General features: G+C 36.4%; 1 protein-coding gene across 1 annotated transcript in view; it reads right to left on the bottom strand.

Moving 5' to 3' along the window:
* SLC15A5 (solute carrier family 15 member 5) overlaps positions 1 to 19,852 on the bottom strand; it is a 94,512-nt gene that overhangs the window by 9,050 nt on the left and 65,610 nt on the right. The window contains 2 exon segments of the mRNA XM_057700977.1: positions 16,523 to 16,618; positions 16,621 to 16,647. Of these exon segments, the coding sequence (XP_057556960.1) occupies positions 16,523 to 16,618; positions 16,621 to 16,647 (123 nt within the window).

Raw genomic sequence — 19,852 nt, 5'->3', positions numbered from 1 at the left:
CTCAGTAGAATCCTCATTTCTCACTCTTACAACTGCACGACTACAGTCTTCTATTGGTGCTAAAGGAACTACTAATTTATGGTTTTTTCTTAAAGTCTTCTCAACAGTTTAAAAATATATGGACAGCAGTCTTTGAGATAGCTTACCCCAAATACCGTCTAAAATACCTAAGACGGCATTTCCACCTAAATCCTGGGATTGATATTCAATCTATCGTAAGACACAACCTATCGTGAGACTCCTGGAGTAATTTGCACTAAATTTAAGGTGTTTAGAACGGGATTGAGAAATATATACGGTGACCCACACGTGCTATGAGGCTGTAAACAGCACAAAGCTGCTGATGTGAAAGAGGAATATACGCGAGTAAGTCAAAAATTATCCGCACTCTGGTTATTATTAAAACTTCTATTGGTTGCACTGTCTTATCAGCGCTTTCTGTTCAAGGTTACTGTCTTCCCAGTCACTGCTGTGCAGGTGTGAACGTGCTACATCAGTTCATTTGTAACTGTGGTGCAAACAAAAATGGATGCCCCACTTGTGATTTGCACGAGAAGAGCAGTGTGTAGTGATTTGTTTTTTGTGGTTTGAGGGTGTACCTGATGCCGTTACTTATTGAGGACTTTGTGGGCAGTATGGAGAAAGTGTTTTGTCATGAAGAAGTATGTATGAATGGATAGAGAAGTTCAAGGAAGGTTGTACAAGTGTTAGCCATCAAGAAGGAGCTGGATTCAATTCTGATGAAGAAGTGAAGACAGTGGTGCATTCGTGGCTCGCAGCCCAGCCTACAATATTTTTTTTAATGAGGGAATACGAAAGCCTGTTGAAAGACAGAAAAAGTGTATTGAAAAGCAAGGAGATTATGTCAAATATGATGTATTTGTCTTTTCTAAAAGTTAATTAAAGTAAATTCTACAGCCAGAGTGCGGATAATTTTTGACTCACCCTTGTACTTTATCCCTGTCCCATCTTATGTCCTGTATTATAAGGCCTAACATTTCATGTACTGCCTTTATGTCTTGAGTGTCATGGGGCCCCAAAAGCTGGACCACACATTTCCCTGCTTCCTGTGTCAGATATGTTCCCCACCCAGGGGGATATTGTCCCCTCCGGGCTAGTTCCCTATTAAACCAGACCAGCTGCACTCTGCCCGGTCCTCAACCTAATATATATCACTTCCCTACCAGCCTTCAGCATTATTCAGACCAGCAATCACATCCTCAGGCAGGAACCAGAGATCACCTCACTGTTTTGTTGCTACAAAGCCTGCCCCCCATAGACCCTACTTGTTGGCTGTCTTCCTGAGCGCAACCCTAAAGGGCCAGGCTTGGCATGCTCTAGTACCCTGGCTGTGAGCACAGGTGATGAATGAGTTGCTGTCAGTCTCATCTGCCCATGTTTTCAGCCATCGTATGTTATTTAGGGAGGAGGATCCCTCCCTCCCCAATGGGGTGAATAGGAAATGGTCAGGATGTGCCCCCACCGTAGAAATCAAGGTCAGTTCTAGACAGATTTGCTGTTGATCTAATCCACAGCTACTGTTTTGGGGAGGAAAAGTCCTCCCCTATACCCCTCTAATCAATATGCCAAGTTCCTCTAAACTGCATCCGGGAGTGGAACTTCCACAAACCCCAAGACAGGAAGTAATGCGAGCACAGCACAGTCAGGGGACACGGCATCCAGAAGTGTAGTTCCCAGAAGGAAAGCATTACAGATGAATGTGAGTTCTGGGGAGCACCTGGGAGTCAAGTACGCTTGAGACTGCAAATTATAGTCACTCTCTCTGATCAGAGTGTTGAACTAGAAAATGGTATAGATAACATTCTCACTTCAGCTCAGCAATCTGCCTGTTGCAGTAACTTGGGTTTTAATGGGGCACTTTAATAGAAGATTTTGGCAAAAGTATGGAATGTCACCAAAGGAAAGGAAATCCATATACATTCTCAGTTAGTAGATACTGCCTCTCAGTAACTCTCCTCCTTGAGGATGCATGAAAAGAAAAAAATCCATATGAGGGAGGAAATATGATGATAATATGTATTATTACTGTTGCTTACAAAAACACCCCAACACAAAATGACAAAAGTTAAGATAATAATAATACAATAACAATGAGAAACCCATAAGGGAAAGATAAAATAGCACAAAATACTAATTTCAGGAAAAATTGAATTCAAAGGAAAAACTATGTCAAAGGGACATCAAGGATCTTTTTATATTGATAAAAAGTACAATTCAAATTGAAGATATGTCAGTGAATAGCCCTTAGGTAATGAAACAGAACAAAATCTGTTGGAAACACAGGAAGAAAAAACAGGTAGATAAATAATTCTTGTGAATAAATACATCACACTTGGATCAATTTTTGATAGAACAGGCAAAAAGGAAAATAATGTAGAGAATTAGAATAATGTGATTGGCACTTTGCTGTACACCTAAAACTAACGCAATATTGTAAATCGACTATACTTCAATAAAAAATAATAATATGATTGGTAAGAGTTTAATTAAGACTACAACATTGTTTGGTAGAAAGAAAAAAGTTATAGAACTTACAAAAGTTTAGATAACATCAGTGACAAATTGAATTCATATAAATTAAAGATTTTGCTCCTAATTAACTAGCTGGTCAAGTAGGAAATGAAACAATCACAATGTATTTAGAAAATAGAGGAAATGAGAAAATTGCATTTACAAATTTAGGCATACAGATTTAAATCCTCTTGAGACACGCTTAAAAGCACACTGTTTTCATCTTTATAGTAAGAATGAGCATACGTGAATTAAACATTCAACACAAAAAATCAGAAAATAAGTAAAACAAATCTAAGGAAAGTAGGAGGAAGGAAGTAGAACAGAAAGTCAATATCTTAAAGTATATTAAATAGTTCTAAGAGCTGATTCATTGCAGGAAAATGTAACAATAACAAAAAAAGCCCTGACAAATCCAATCAAAATACACAACAAAAGAATCTGAAGGCATAACAATGTTTAGTTATGAGTATGCTATGTTAGTGTCAAAAAATCTTATGGAAATGGGATGATTATCTAGGAAAGCATTAATTGCCAAAATAGAACGGAGAAGAAATGAAAAATCTTAATGGCAAGAAATAGCGGGGAAACATTACAAAGAAGGATCCTCAGAAGAGACATTAGGTCCTGAATACACCTTTCAATTTTCATGGAAGAAGTGAATCTTTCCTCTGGATCTTCCAGAGCAAAAGATCATCAAGTATTGAAGCTACTGAGGATTGTTTATCCCATGTATGTTACAATGATTTAATATTGAAAAATCTATTAATTAAATATGCCATAATATCAGGAGCAGTAAGAAAAATCAAAAGGTGATCTCAAGAGCTGCATAAGAAGTATTCAATAAATTTAGCCTGATTTATTTAAATCTTAGAGAACAAGAAATAGAAATTTTCTTATGATAAAGAACATCCTTTACAATTATCTTTATAAACCTACAAATATGCTTAACAGAAAACTAGAAAAATTCATACTAAGACCATGAGCAAGATGAAATGTGACTGTCCTCTGGTATTAACGTTGCCCTGGAAGTTCTGTGTCCTGATGAGGATGCAAAGCATAGGAGTTAATATTGAAAATGAGGATAAAAATTATATTCATCTTAAGATTAGAGAATTCTGCTGTAAACTTAAAAGGATCAAAGTTTAAGAAGTTGGATGCAAGATGAAGACATAAACATTAATAATCTCCCTATATAACAGTGATTACCTCAGTGAGTTATAATGAGGGAAAATTATTCAGTTCATAATAGCAAAAAGAAAAAGAGCATAAAATGCCTGCAATAACTCTTAACAAGAAATGTTCAGGATACATATGAAGAGAAGAAAATCCTTTTTCTGAACTGAATTTTTAAACATTGAATAAATTAAAAACGTTATACACTTAGAACACTAACTATTGTAAAAGCTTTTTTTTTTTCCCTAAAGTTAGCTAACAACTTCTTATTTTATTAAATAAAAACAGGATTTTGGGAAAACTAATGAAATGATTTTTAAATTCATATGGAGGTATAAACCATAGGGAGTATGATTTTTATATTTATTGTATTTTTATAAATGAAAAATGACCATAAGGAGTATGATTAGTAATACCTATTAGTAATCATTAAAAAGAGGGTCATACTAAGGTAAAATCAAGAGGCAACTGAAAGGAACAAGACTGAAAGATAGCCCTGAAATACTCCTAATATCACCTGAGAACTAAGGCTATATTAAAGTACACATCACTAACTAATTAGTTGCACTTCATTTATCCGATGGTTGCGGAATATTTTTGGTTTAACTAACTTTTCTCAACATACATCAAATTATGCTGTGAAATTTGTTTATTTGAATCAAATGTGTTATCGTTACTTACAAAAATTAAGTCCACATGAATGAGAAAATTCTATTCAAAGTATTAATCTACTAAAATTTCATGACCACAGATAAATGCAATGAAATTAATCATAATGGAAAAGGTTGATAGATTTGATTACATATATTGGCAAAACACATGTAAAGCAAATTCATCTATAAAATTAAGTGTTTAGTTAAAACTGGGAAAATATTAGCAATAGATGGCAATGATAATATCCGTTAAGTTTAAAGAACATAAAAAGCAATAAGAAAAACACAAATAGACCAAAAGGAGAGTGGGCAAAGTATATGATATGTCATTTTATGAATGTAAAAAGATAGCAATGTTCATAACATTAAAAATTTCAATTTCTTGTTCTTAAAAATACAAATTAAAGTAACAATAGAGTATAATTTTTGCTAATCAAATTGACAAAGATGAAAATAGTAATATGCTCAGGGCTGCAATTAATACATTGAGACAAATATTATCCTACCACAATGGTAGTGTAATTGATGTAGCCGTTTAGAAAACAATTGGCTTTACTTCTCGAGAGTCTTTAAAATATTTAACTTCATTGAAAAAAATCACATTTCTAGGATTCTATTCTAAGGAGACAATAAATTGGTGTCCTTTAAGATAATATAAAATATACTCTCCTTGGTAATATTTATAGCATTAGAAAATGGGAAACCACCTAAACATTGCTTAAGAGGGGAAAGGCAAATTAAGATATATATCCATCCATGCAATGAAATATATCAAGTAATTGTTAAAAGTGAGCTTTCTTCTTTTCTTTTGGAGAAGAATTTTAAATGACATGGAAATATGCTTTCAATATTTTTAAGGGAAGAACAAAATGTGGGTACTTGATACGATTTTTTTACTGAGTTTTCAGCAGGATTAATTCAGATACTGATTTTGCTTAAAATATATAACCATATAAATTTAATGCCTACACACACAAATAAAAAAAATTTGGAAGAAAATTTACCCAAATAACAATTGCTCTTATCTCTTCAAAGACTTTTATTTCTCCCTTCCTTTATAGTTGCATTACTTATTTCATCATATGTTAAGTTTACGGCAGAAAAATAATATTTTAAAACCACTTCATCAAACATACTTTCAAAAAAATTTGACTTCTAAAAATCACTTCTGATTTATTATAAAAGAACAGAAGTAGCTGGTTTTCCATCACAACCAACTCTTCTTCAGCAATTGAAGTACTGGATAAGAGTCTCAATATTGTAACTTGGAAGTTATGTGCTATTTATGAAACTGTCTTAAGATTTTATTTTGGAAATTATAATACCCCAAGTGACAATAACTGGTCGATTCTGAACCCTTCAGTGACATTTCACTGTATTCTCTATTGAAATCCTAGATTTACCCAATACCTCAAGTATGCAAGGCATTATGTTAAGTGCTAAAGTCTATTGTTTTTGATATCAGTTATCTCTTTTTAGAGGAAGAGGCAGTATTTTCTCTTTTTACTAACTACTGTTTTATTCTGAATGTAATGGAACTTGGAAAATCTCAAAATGTGCCTTTTGAAATTTTTCAAATGATAGTTGGCCACAGGGAACAATTATTTCCCTCGGACTTTGTTAGATTTTTTTTTTAAGTTATTTTAAAATAGGGGTCATCCAGCAAACATCCAAAGTTGTTGAGGCAAAACTGAAATGGGTTTTACACCTTACTTTATTTTATGCACATCTATCACTTCACTATATGCTCTTTGGGAGGCAAGAAGGATGCAATTAAAAAGAGGTATATGTCATTCCTCAGGGTGGATATGCTTCTGTGTCCTGGGAAATAAACCCTGTGCAGTGAAAAGAGCTTTAGAATCAGGGATCCACCTTGGCTATATGATTTGGACAACTTATATAGCTTTCTGAGCTCATTTTCTTCTTATTCATGATGGGGCTACAAATATCTACCCCCAAAGAATTGTTGCAAAGATTTAATGAAATAACATCTTTGTGAAATGCATGTAGCAAGGTCTGCATATAACTGACACTTAATAAATGTTAATTTCTTTCCTTCCTCCTTTCAGTAACCTGATTTAAATGCTTCATTTGAGATTCATAGCTCTCCTACCTGAGTTAATTTTTAAAACACATTAATTTTCATGATACCTGAAGGAAATAATACCTAACAACTATATTCTAACTTTGGCTTTTCTACCACTTTTTCATATTTATCCAATAACTACTCAAATTATTATTACCCTCAATTTACAGACAAGGAAACAGAGGTACAGAGGCTGAACTGTTTGCTTAAAGTCATGTAAAGGAGACAGAATAAGTATTTGTTGAATGAATGGATGCTTGGAGATTGGGTCCCAGATCTGCACATGTTCGATACTTTGTTCTCATAACGATGTCTGCACAAATTTGCATTTCCACTTCTTGGGGATTGTGGATAAAAATGAAGTCAACTTGCTGTTTCCAGGAAGGGACACTGTGTCTTTCAAAACTGCAGAGAAATCTCTATGTGTTGTTCACCTGAACTGAAGGAGAACGGGCCTGGGTGATCTTTGGGATAACAAGCTTTCTTGTAACGGTGAGTTCATTCTCTTGAAGAGCATCGGGAGGTAAAAACTCATCAAGATAGTGTGTTCTCATGATGATTTCAATGAATTATCAGGGAAATGAGTTTTAGAAGAGAGGTAATGCTTTGTGATAATAGTCCGATAATGCCATTAGCTATGAACTGTAATTGTAACAGCATTAGTCAAATGAATATATCTGATATTAATTTGAGTGTCAAATATTTCTATAAGGTTCTTCTCATTAATTAAACATCAGCCTTGGTATTATTAATTCAGTATCCAGCCAGTTCTTGCACATAGTAGGAACCTAATGTGTTTTTGTGGACCGAATTAATAAATCAGTCTCTAAGTGGAGCTATTTCAAAGAGTGAAATATTGAATTTAAATAACATCTTGGATATAGCAGGAACTGATTTTTGCCCCAAATCTGCTTGCCCGTACAGTCTGTTCTTTCACTTGCACCTCCAATTAACTAATGGTGCAGACTTATTAATTTCAGAATTTGAGAAGAAAGCTTTTCTCATTTTTTGCATATTTTAGGGAAACAGCCTACAAGATTTACCCCAAATTACTTAAAGTCAAGAATAGAGTTGTGCCTTTCTTCTTGTGTCTTACGGTCTTTAGACCATTTTAAAATCTACCAGACAGTTTCATGCCTGTCTTGAGCACCTGAATAGCACCGGGCAAAATCATGCTTTACGTGGTTTGAAATCACCCTTCATGATCACCAGTGTCAACTGGGTTCTCAACACAGCCGCCCATCTTAACATTTCTCTCCTAAATCATCTTTTCTAGCTCTCAAGATAAGTTCCTGTCCCTCATTCTTCCTACTCTTTATTCTCATCCCAATATCCTTTTGCTCTCATGAATGGTTTGCTGCCTACTTTATAAAGAAAGTTGGGAGCCTTGAAAGGGAGGCTCCAGGATATTTCTAACATGAGAGCTACACATCTGCTTGTACCTGTACCCACCCTCTCCTTTCTTCTGTTTCTGTGCAGGAAAGAAGTATCCACCCTCTGATAAGAAGTCAATTTCTCTTGCATTTTTAACTTCTCCATTTGTACCAGATATTTTCATCAGTTAAATATGCTCAAGTATCTCTCAAAATTAACAAAAAAGTGTATTGAACCCACATCTCAGTTTCCCAGATAAAACACAGGACTCACGGTTAAATCTGAATTTCAGAACAACCATGAGTTATTTTTTAGAATAAGCATGTCCTAAATATTGCACACACAATTTTGTAAAGTATAATTTATGCAAAGTACATCCATGACATTGCATAGGATATACTTATTCTTAAAAAAATATTTAGTTTACCTGAAATTCAAATGTAAATGGTTGTCTTGTATTTTTATTTGCTAAATCTGGCGAATCCACCCACAGCTTCCTCCAGCCACCACTTCATTTCTTAAATCTTCAGAGAAAGTTCTTCAAAAGAGTTGTTTAGATGTGATGTGTTTATTTCCTCACTTGGTAGATACTTTTGACCCTACTGCAGTCTGGTTTTCTTTCCCTTCTCACTGATGAAATGACCCTTGCTAAAGTTATCCGTGCTCATCATGTTGCTAAATCTGTGGATACTTTCCATTCTTCACTCTACTTGATCTCACAGTAGCATTTAACACAACTTACCGTCTCCTGTTTGAATCAGTCCTCTCTCTTATCTTCAGTATACCCACACGTGCGCACGCACACACACACACACACACACACACACACACACACGTATGTGTATATTTCCCCTCACTTCTCTGGCTATCTTTACCTTCTCTGGCTGGCCATTTCTCCTCCCTCTAATCTCTATTATTGAGACTTTTCAGGTCTAGGTCCTGGGCACCTTATTCTTCTTGTTCTTAATATTCACACTAGGTATACCTCTAAATAATTTTATTCACTTCCAAGTGTTCAAATGCTATTGTTGTGCCAAAGATTTTCATATTTATATATCTAACCCAGATCCTTTTTCTGAGCTCCAGATATTTCCATTTGGATGTCTCATAGGTAGGTCAAACTTAACGTGTTAAAAAAAGAATGGGTGACAAGTTTTTCAACCTATTCATCTAGTGTTCTCCATTTAGTAAAAAGAATCTTTGCCCACCCAATTGCTTTTGGCAGAATCTGGATGCTTCCTTGATACCACTCCTGTCTCCTGCGTCCTACCACCTCCTGACTCTGTCAAAACCATCACTAAGCCCTATTGATTCTACCTCTGAAATCAAGCTTATATCTATCCATTTCTCTCCTACTTCCTCACTAGTTCATCACCATTAGACTTGCCTGTGTTACTTCATTTGAGCCCTTCCTGGTTCTCCCAAGTCTTTCTTCTTTCATTTTCAAATTACATTGTATCCACAGTGATCTTAAAACACAAATAGATCATGTCACTTGCTTGATGACTTTATAATTTCTTATTGCATACAGATTTTTTAAAAATCCCTGTAAGTCAAAGTTCCTGCATGATTTTACTTCTACTTTCTTGACTTGACTTCATGTGATTCTCCCTGAAATTTTTCAGATTATTGATCTTCTCTGAGTTCCTCTGATGCACCAGGTGCTTCTTTACTTCCAGGCTTTGGTACATGTTCTCACTACCAGAAATTCTTCACTCTTATGCTCACCAAGCCAAATACCACTCATCCTCCTAGTCAACTTCAACCACATTTGCAGGCACTCTTAGCATGAACATGGATGTGTATCTAACTCTATCTAGACATGTAGGTTTGCTATGCAAAGGGAGTGCCACTAATGATATGGGTCCATGAGGCCAAGGAGAATCTCAGAATGTGGCTTTATTTCATTTCATCCCAATCTGGTCCTGGAATTGAAGCTGAATAGGACACCTGAGTTCTGTATTTATGGGACACATTCTTCTCTGAGGAATTATAAAGGTGCCAAACCAGAAGATATCCATGATAATCCTAGCCCACTTGGAAAATGTTGCAGTCCCACTCAGCAACAACAGCAACAACAACAACAACAACGCCACCACCACAAATCATTAATTTTGTGCACCTTTACTGATCTGGTGCTTTATATGCATTTCCTCTGGTCCTCAGAGATATCTTAGAGGTTGTTAGTGATACCATTTTAGATAAGGAGAAATTGAGACTCAGAAGAGTTAAGTAATGTGCAGTCAGGGATGAAAAAAAACTTTCTTCTTGTCCTTCTAGGTTCTTCTGGCTGGTCTAAGAATGAAATTGGCATGAGATAGAATAACAGGAGAAATTCACATTTAATTCTGTACTTACGGGGAACTCTAGGTACATGAGAGGTTCGAAGACAGAAAGGTAAAGTGAGGTGTATATGCCATCCTGTTGTAAGAAGTGGGATAGGGGCCTGGAGCTTCCAAGGAAGGAGGGTGATTCACAGGATGATAAGAAACAGAGTAGATGTTTGGCAATTAGATGTTGGCCCTGCTATATAGATGGGACCACTTCAGCAAAATCTATCTCTGGCGATAACTCTTTTTCTGGAAAAAGTCCCCAGTTAAAATTTTCTAGGTAGTGAAGGGAGGGGCAGTGGTGTCTCTACTGCCTTTAGTTCAAAATAATCCATGCGCCAAAGTGGCCCATCTTGGGGAGGCCTGTTCTGAACCCCTGCAGTGCTCAAGACCTCACAGCTTATTAAGGGGTGAGCTGAGTTTGAAATCAGGTTGGTCTGACTCCCAGTTCTGCCCTTTCTACTTCTCAGGGGCCAACAGCAATGGATGCTGCTGTCGGTGTCTAAAAGGGATTTTGGGCTTTGCCCTGAAACTGTTACGAACCCAAAGGCCTCTGAGCAGCATTAAGGGTCTCTGTGGAGCCAAAGGTTGAGGGTGTAGGATAAGTTGCTTCTGGGATATATAACTGCATTGGATGAAGGGGACTCTGCACCTGGTCCTGACTGAAGATCAAGAGCAGGGTTTACCTGTGGAGTGTTGGGGGCCTGCCAGGTTAGCCATGGGACCAGTGGCACTAAACCAGCTGGCAGTCAAGTAGAATATGGCTTGGCTAAAGGTGAATTACAGGGTAGCGGGCCACTTCTGTTCCCTTCTGGGTCTAAAAATCTGTCGTCTCGAAACTCATATGAAGGTAGACCTGCGGCATTGATCTGAATTTGAAGAAACACATCTCTAAGAAAATAAGCATGGACCTGTGACATCCAGTTGAATAGCTTTCCAGATGCATAAATATTTTCTTCTTTCAAGTTTACTGCAACTGCAAATTCCTGTTTCACAGAACGACTCGGTGATTCACGATGACATGGCTGGCAGTGGTCTCAATAATCATAGATATTTAAATGAGAATTTTAAAAGATCACATTTCTAATTTAAAATGCTCTTGGTGGGAATTAAACAGCTAAATTCTCTGCTCCTTTCCTGAACTCTGAAGAGGAAGGACTAACAGGGACAAGAAGATGTATACCTTGACCTCTTGATTCTGCCCAATTATCCTCTTTCTCCGAGACATTTTTGCTTTGGAGCTTTCAATCACCTACACGTCCATAACTAAGATGTCACTTTTCACTGAATTCTATTCTGTTATTTTTTGTCAAAAAGTAAGCTCGCACTCATGCGTGTGAGAAAATTGATCTGGTTGCTAATGGCATAGAGTCAAAATAAGCAGTTTGACTGACTTCTTCACTCCCTTTTATTAGCATTGCTACTTTTAGATAAACTATTCCTGAAATGATTAGTGTAGGAGGCTGGGTTTAGTCTTGTATCTTCTCCTTTAAAGCACTCAGAGTTAGAGATCCCAGAAGGATCAGTTTTCTCACTTGTACTGAAAATGTCACTCTAACAGTTATCTGTCTGCACAGTCAAGTTTTGAGAAATCTTTTGAATTTACCGCATTCACACCATTCTCCATCATGGTGCTAAAAATGACTAATGCAGCTTGGAGACTGTGATAGCTGATCATCTTTTCCAATCATATGCTAACGCTCTCACACACACTCACATACACACATGCTCTGCTGACATGAATCCTTAAAGGTTTAAAATATCCTATATGCTAAATGGAATGTGGAGGCTTGTGGGATGCTTAAACATAGTGCTATAATGTTCTTTTCACTCTGGTCGGTTCTGTCAAAGAAATTGATCTGGTTGTTTGATTCAATAGACTGATCTTATTTCGAACCAAATGGGCCACTATGTCTTTATTTTATATTTAAAATAATCTCTGGTGTTAAAATTTCAAACAAATTATTTAATATTATCCTCCCATCATCTCTGAGACAACTGAAGTGCAGCATTCTCTTTTTTTTTAAATAAGAGGAAACAGTCTTAAAGAGATGGTGACCGACCTGAACTCATGCAAATAGTTGAAGGATCACTCTCTTTTAGGGGCCTTAATGAGTCACCATCAACCACTTTAGAGTCACCCAAACCGAACCATCTAAATGAACTTCGTTTCCTTGCTTGGTGAATGATAATCTGGTGGGTAAAGGGACTGCCACAAACTCAGATACATGCTACTCTCAGAAAACCACGTGAGAGGAGGCTCCTGTGTTATCCTTCTGGGAGTGCTGGAGAAACGCGTGGGCTGAATGATAGTAATTAGGTGAAGTGGGAGCTGATTCTATCCCAAAGGGGAGGATTAGTTGATTGTCATTACGTGCAGTGAGGTCTCTAGGAATGTTCCACAAGGCTCTGTTTTTGGTCCTGTCCCATTTAACAATTTTATCAATTACGTGGGAGAAGTCTAGCAACTTGCTTCCTAAATTTGCAGATGACACAAAGCTGGTAAAGAAGTAAAGATGAGTAATTCACTGGATGACAGAATCAAGTTTTTTAAATGTCTGTTATTTAGAATGATGGGTTGACATTTATTAAGGATAAAGTCCTGCATTTAATTAGGAAAAGAATTTGTGATAAGATGATTGGAACCGAACTGAGAGAAACTACTGAAAACAACAAAAAAAGAAGTGTTGGGTTTTAATTGACCATAGGTGTGATGCAGCTACTGGAAAAGTCACTACAATCTCTGCTGGCATTAAAAGAGAGAGAGGACGAGAGAGAGATTGAGAAGGCTGATAAAAGTAACGTATCTATCCTGGATGTACCCATTTTGAGTATAGAGACTGATTCTGGAAACCATATTTTAAGAAAGATACTGACAAATTGTTGTTTGTTTAATGGATGGGGGAGTTTTGATAGTGAAAAATCATGGAATCATGTAATATGAAAAAACTGGAGTGGTTTGTCTATAAAATAGAGGGGGATCATAATAGCTATCTTTATTGGGCACTTATTGTGCATATTAATCACTTAATCCTCTCAGCAACATGAAGAATTATTTATTGCTGTTGTTGGCATGAAAACTGAGGGCACACAGTTAGACTACCTGGATTGGAATTCATATAGTTTGACTACGGGACCTACTGTCTTAACATTGTACCACATTACTTCTCCAAATATTCATCAAATGTTTGAAGAGTTGCCATGTGGGTAGAAAATTAGGCTTATTCTGTGGAATACAATTATCAACAGATGAGCAGACTCGGCTTACTTCTCAAAGTAGAGAATTTTTCTGGGCACTGGAAGATGATGGTACATCTTCTAGTTTTTGGTACAGTGTTAGACTAGATGCCCTCTAAGGCGACATCCAATTGTAAGATTCTAACTTATTGGGATATGATTTGATATAACACAGTATTACTATGAACAGAAAAAAAAAAGTTAAATTAAATTAGTCTGGAGTTATTTAAATGGCATTCTTTTGAATATAAGTGTAGAGAATCCCCCCTGCACATCCCATGTTGCTAAGATGTCCTCACCACGTGTTCTTGGTAAACCTCCTTTCATGGGCACCAAACTCTGCCAAAATTATATAAACTTTAAAAAATCTATCTTTTACTATGTTTAAAATATTATCAGTAATATCCTATACACAGATCTCCATCCAAGGAGATTGTATTGCAGAAGTAAAAAATGTCACTAGAAAGCCCTTACAGGACTTCCCTGGTGGTCCAGTGGTTAAGACCCTGCGCTTCCACTGCAGGGGCACAGGTTCAGTCTCTGGTTGGGGAAGTTCCACATGCTGTGCGGTGCGGCTAAAAAAGAAAAATGCCCTTACATTGGGTGACTCTTAGTAGCTGATGTATTAAAATCAACATTGGCATTGGTTTCAGAATCTAGGGTCAGATCTCCATCAGATACTAGTGGTGGTGACTGGAGCACTTCATTTTCTTATTTGTCTTAATTATTGCATTTCAAAGATAAGGACAGTAATCTCATCTTTACATGGTTATTGTAATAAACCGAGTCACATATATAACAGGTCCTACCATACTATGCAGATTCTCAATAAAAATTTAGGTTTACAGTGTAATGTATTTGCAAGAATAGTTGTGTGTGATAAAGAAATTGCCTGGCCTTTCTTCCTCATTCCTGGGAGGTAAACTAAAACCTTTGAATTTCTTAAGTGATTGAAGTATCTTTGTTATTCATGGTTGAGCCCTTAAGCCCCACTTGATGGTTTATGTTAATGGCATGACTCAGAATGGTAGCTGGCCAGCCAGGAAGACCAACTGTATGATTCGAGGGTTGGGGTTTTAAGCAACAGGATATCAGCTCAATCTCTGGAGAGAGGAGAGAGGCTGGAGATTGAGTTCAACCACATTGCCAATGGTCCAATCAATCTGCCTACCTAATAAAGCCTCAATAAAAACTCTGCACAGTGAAGCTCAGTAAACTTCCCTGGGTGATAATATTCTGCGTATTATCACACATTGATGTGCCAGTTGGGTACCACATCTCTGAGGATGAAAGAAGCTTCACTTTTGGAGCCCTCCCAGACCTTGTTTTATGCATCTCTCCCTTTATCTCATTCTGATTTGTATTCTTTTGCTATAATAAAGCTGTAATCCTAAGTATTGTGCTTTCTAGCAAATTATTGGTTCTGAAAGGGAGTCTGTGGGGAATCTCCATATTTATAGCCAGCTTATCAGAAGTGATGGTGGCTCTGGGGACCTCCAAACTTGTGCCTAATGAGGAAAGTGAGAACCGCCTTGTGGAGACCTGAACTTGTGAAGTTTGGCCTGACTCTGGGTCTGTTGCTTAAGCATGCAAATGAAAAATTTAGACTTATATAAAAGATAACTCTAGAGTAATGTTTGACTTTGCAGTCTTTCTAGAATATGTTAAATGTAATTTGATTATAGACTTCTTTTTAGCAACTTTTCAGAAACATCTTCATTGCATAATATTGAAGAAAATAAACATGTTCCACAACTAAGATGTTTAGGTAGAGATATAGGTAAGACTTTTTCAAGTTATCTTATAAAATCCTAATACCAGTGCTTTGTTCTTTGTTTGCATTTAAAAAAATCTAATCATCAGAGATGTCAACAACTTCTGTAGTTCACACTTAGTTGTGCCAGTTTGGATTTGAGCCCTTTGAGAACTGGAACCATATCTCACATAATTCCATGCAGCAGGGGGCCTAGCACATGATAAGTATTCAACACATACTTTGGAGTAAATTTCTCAGTTAACTAAGAAAAGAACAAGGTTTGATCTTAACAATCAAGGACTGTAGGCTTGTTCCCTAGAAGTCTACTATACCTATCATTTCGTTTACCACACGATTTTATCACTTCCCTATGCCCCTGGAAATTTTGTGGGGGTTTGGAAGTTTATTTTGCTTGCTGTGGTATTTCTAGTGCCCAATATGGTAATTGGAACAGATCCTCCATAAATATTTTTTGAACAGATACCACAGTGTTAAAAGGAGTTTCTCATTCATAGAATTTATTTTTTCCATAGTTTGAAGGTAGGTAAATGAAATTTATTTGTAGAGAATGCAAACAAATATTTCTTTACATTATTTTAAATGTATAACTGTAAGTATTTTTGCAAGCAGAGAACAGGCTTACAGTATTTCCCATAAAATAAGCACCAGCAAATTTAATAAATTTTAAGCTGTATTAACATCTCAGAACAAATAAAGGAAAAAGTCTGTAGATTTAAAATACAGCCAAAGACATTTCACTGTGACAGCTATTCTTTAATGTTATCCTGTTTGATTTTTCTACCAACCATGTAATAGTAGTACTTTTTATGTTGCATGTGAATTTTTCAGATTGGTTGTTTCTCCTGACCAAAATATCTATAGGGAAAAATTTCCAAGATTAGTTGTCATTCAACCCACAATTTCTCTTTGGTTACACAGACAATATTTCTGGATAAAGGATCATCCAGATACTCCATCCTCTTATATTTACACAGGATTTACCTTTTCTGAAGGTTATCTATGCCAGCTATGACACATTATTCAATACAGCCCTGTCGAAAGACCTAATAAGAATATAATGACCAATTTGTTTTAAAGTACACCAAAGAAAGACAGCAGACAGGGTCTCATGAGAAAGTGACATTCTGTAATTACCTCCTCCTATCAAAAGAAAAACAATTCCCAGAAATTAATGAATACAGCAAGAGTCTATTTCCTATCTTAATTCTATCTTAATTGCAAAATTGGATCAATTAAAAAGGACCACACTAGCAAAGCCCCTCTCTTAAGGTTTTGACTCTCAATTCTCTAGTTATCAAATCTATATATATATATATATATATATATATATATAAGCATACCATGAAACTGTTTTTACCTTCCGAGATGAGGTAGATCAACTCCACCAGCAGTGCTCCCATGAAACAACCAAATCCATTGAACAGGGTCAAACAATCCATAAGTGTTCCTCTGATGGTACCAATCTGTATGATATTACATAGACTGAGAAGAGAAAAGGTCAGAATTTAGAACATTCTCTTAAAATACTTTCATAGGTACTCTTCAAATTAGTGTTGATCATATCTCAAAGAAAGTTTACCTATACAGTCAAAAATTCTGTTGGACTTCGTTAAAGTTACTATAGGAAGATATATTATGATGTTAAAATTTACACATCTACAAGGAATAAAAAGTGGCAAAATATACTCCTGTATAGCTAAAAGGAAAATTTGATTGCATGGTGGTTACGTGTCCCAAATTTCACCTCAATTTGAATATTTCTTGTGAATTTTGGATTGGGCTAAGGTTTGTACCAGATAGTATCATGACAATCTATCAATAAGGTCTATGATTCTGTGATTCTATCACATCAATAAGGTCTGTATACATCAGTAAGGTCTATGATTCTGTGATGCTATCACATCAATAAGGTCTATATACATCAATAAGGTCTGTATACATCTGTAAGGTCTATGATTCTGCGATTCTATACACATCATTAGGTTCCCTATGGAAATCTTGAATTTATAATAGAAAACTAGCATGGAGGTTAACAGCATGGGCTCTGGAGTTAGATAAGCTTATGCCAATTTCCCCGGTCAACTGTTTACTACCTCTGTGATTTTAAATATGTTATTTAAACTTTCCAAGCCTCAGTGTTCTTCTCTATAAAATGAGAGTAAGACCATTACTCACTTGCTGAGGTGCTGTGCCTGTTACTTGCTATATGTAAAGTGTTTTTTACAATGCTGACTTGTAGGAACTGAATAAGGTTAGCTATTTTTAACAGTATTAATTTTACCAAATCAAATAGCCCCTACTTGTGCAAGGCACTGTGCAAAGCCCTTTAGATGCATTTAAATTATCCCATTTAAGGAGAGGCAATAGCTTAAGCATTGGGTCTCCAAAATAGTTATCTTTTCCCCCCCAAGTCATCATTGGAGTAATAATAATGATGCTGGTAAGAGGCTGAAAGAAAATCATGGAGGAAAGTTTTTTTTAAATTTCAATTAAAAAGAATGTTTTTGATATCAGAAGTAAATGAAAAAAGAGATAAATGAAAGTATACATAATTTTGTACATTTCATATCAACATAACTATGTTAAAATATGTATGGCAATCTTAGGGAAAAGCTAAAATATTTATGGTATTTATTAGGGTATGATATCTGCGATCTGCTTCATAATCATACCACGAAGAGGAAGAAAATATGTGAATGAGGTTAGAAATGAGACAAATTTGGCCATGTGTGGAAAATTATTGAAGCTGGAATATGAATACAAGGGAGTTTATTGTGCTAATCTCTCTCTCTTGTATATGAGTGGCAAAAATGGTAAGAAAACATTAAATAACACGAACAGTTTTGGCTTTGAGTGGCTGAATTATTGGATTTTTAGTTTTTCTTCTCACTCTTTTGAACTCTGCAAATTTTTCTACAATGAGGGATAGTAAATAAAAATTAAAGCTCTTTTAAAAAAGAAAAGTGGTGATAGAAAACAGATATACCGTAAATTTTAGTTTCCCTCTCTCCAGGAAGAATGAGATTTTATTACCTTCTCTCTTCCCTTTCAGGTGGACTTTACCCCTGGTTTCCCTGTACTCAACCCCAGTAAAACTCTGCATTTGTCCCTCACTTTTAAATGAACTTACTAATACTTCATGTAAATGTATTAATGTTCCTTCCTATACTCAACATTTCCATTTTGCTTTGTGTGTTATCCACGTATTTTGATTTATCATTCAATAAATATTTAAAGGAGTTGCTGTGCTCCAGATGTGCCAAGCGCCAGGGCTGAGGGTGGAAAAAAGCATCAGTACATCTTTCCTGGATTTTAAACTCTGGGAGGGTAGAGAGCAGAGATACGCAATGCTAACCAGGCACTTAATACCACAAATAGTTATTGGAGATGAAGGAAGGTAATGATGGTGAGAAATAAGATACTGTGAAGAGGGGCTTCAAATATGGGCTGCAGAGAGCCGTAGGTACCAGAGCTCTCTTGTGCAGTGCAAATCACCAGCAGGGGCCTGAGGCCAAGCTCGCAAGGTTTTTTTCACAAAGATTCAAAGAAGAGTAACGAGGGAAATGCTGAAGAGGCTTTGGGAAGAAATGATTCAGTCATAAAAAGGATTTGGCTTCTGAACTTTCCTCTTTATAAATATGAGGAGACAAACAATGGGCAGAAAGACGAAGTAGGCCGATTTCTTTCAGTGAGAAAAAGCAGAATGTACAAGCCCATTATTACTTTGCTAGTTAATTATTAATCCTGTGCCTTTCTCTTGCTAGAACTTCTGGTGCAGTATATAATTCATGAACACACTTTGCCAGCTCTCTGCCTGCTGGTTAATCTCTCTTTGGTGTCATTTTCGTCGTTTTGAAAGCCTCCGGTTCCCTTTTATAGGACTTAGCTTTTCAAGTCCTTGGATGTCCAATTCCAGGCATCTAACTTGCATATTCTGATCTTTCTCGACTTTGGCGATCATCAACTTGAGTTTTTAGGTTCCATGATACTTCTTTTAGCATGCTGTAGTATAGATATTATCAACAAGTCTGCCACTATTCTAAAATTCTCATTTTACTATGAAGACACAGTAAAAAATATTCAGTGTACGCAAAAGCCGGTCTTCTTGCCAAAGAGAGCTTCAATGTGCCTCCAGGTAGAGGCTGGTTAGTGTTTGCGAAGATGCCCCATCACAGCATATGTGGAATCTACAAACTACAGGACCATAACTGCCTTCCTGAGGCACCTGGTACTGGGAACTCATGCTGGAAATTTCTTTTACTCCAAGTGTTCTCAAACAGTTAAAATGTGTTCATTGCATTTGGTGAGGGGGTGTTTTAAATATGTGGAGAAGCACCACAGAACAAGAAAATGGAACTTTATCCTATTAGCATTTTCAGATCATTATTCCTTCCTCATGTCTAAGAAGCTTCAGCTTTGAATCTCATGTTATCCGATTATATCAGCTAATATTTCTCTTTCATGCTGTCAGCTGCCAATCCCTATGACACTTTCTTCTATTCTTCAAAGTCGTCAGCTCCCCTCTCATGGTCATGCTCTCCAGTTCCACTTCTGCCTTAATTCTCAGCAATCTTAACACACACATACATATAGATCATCCTCCCAACATCCCATCCTGCCACCTCGGGTTCTCAGTTCCTTGACCTCCTTTCAAATGTCCTTGTCCTCCACTTGACCTTAGCCACTC

This window comes from Hippopotamus amphibius, chromosome 12 (genome assembly GCF_030028045.1).
Source record: "Hippopotamus amphibius kiboko isolate mHipAmp2 chromosome 12, mHipAmp2.hap2, whole genome shotgun sequence".
NCBI classification, from domain to species: Eukaryota; Metazoa; Chordata; class Mammalia; order Artiodactyla; family Hippopotamidae; genus Hippopotamus; species Hippopotamus amphibius.
Note: the sequence above shows the minus strand (reverse complement) of the source record. Positions and strands in the feature narration are given on the sequence as shown.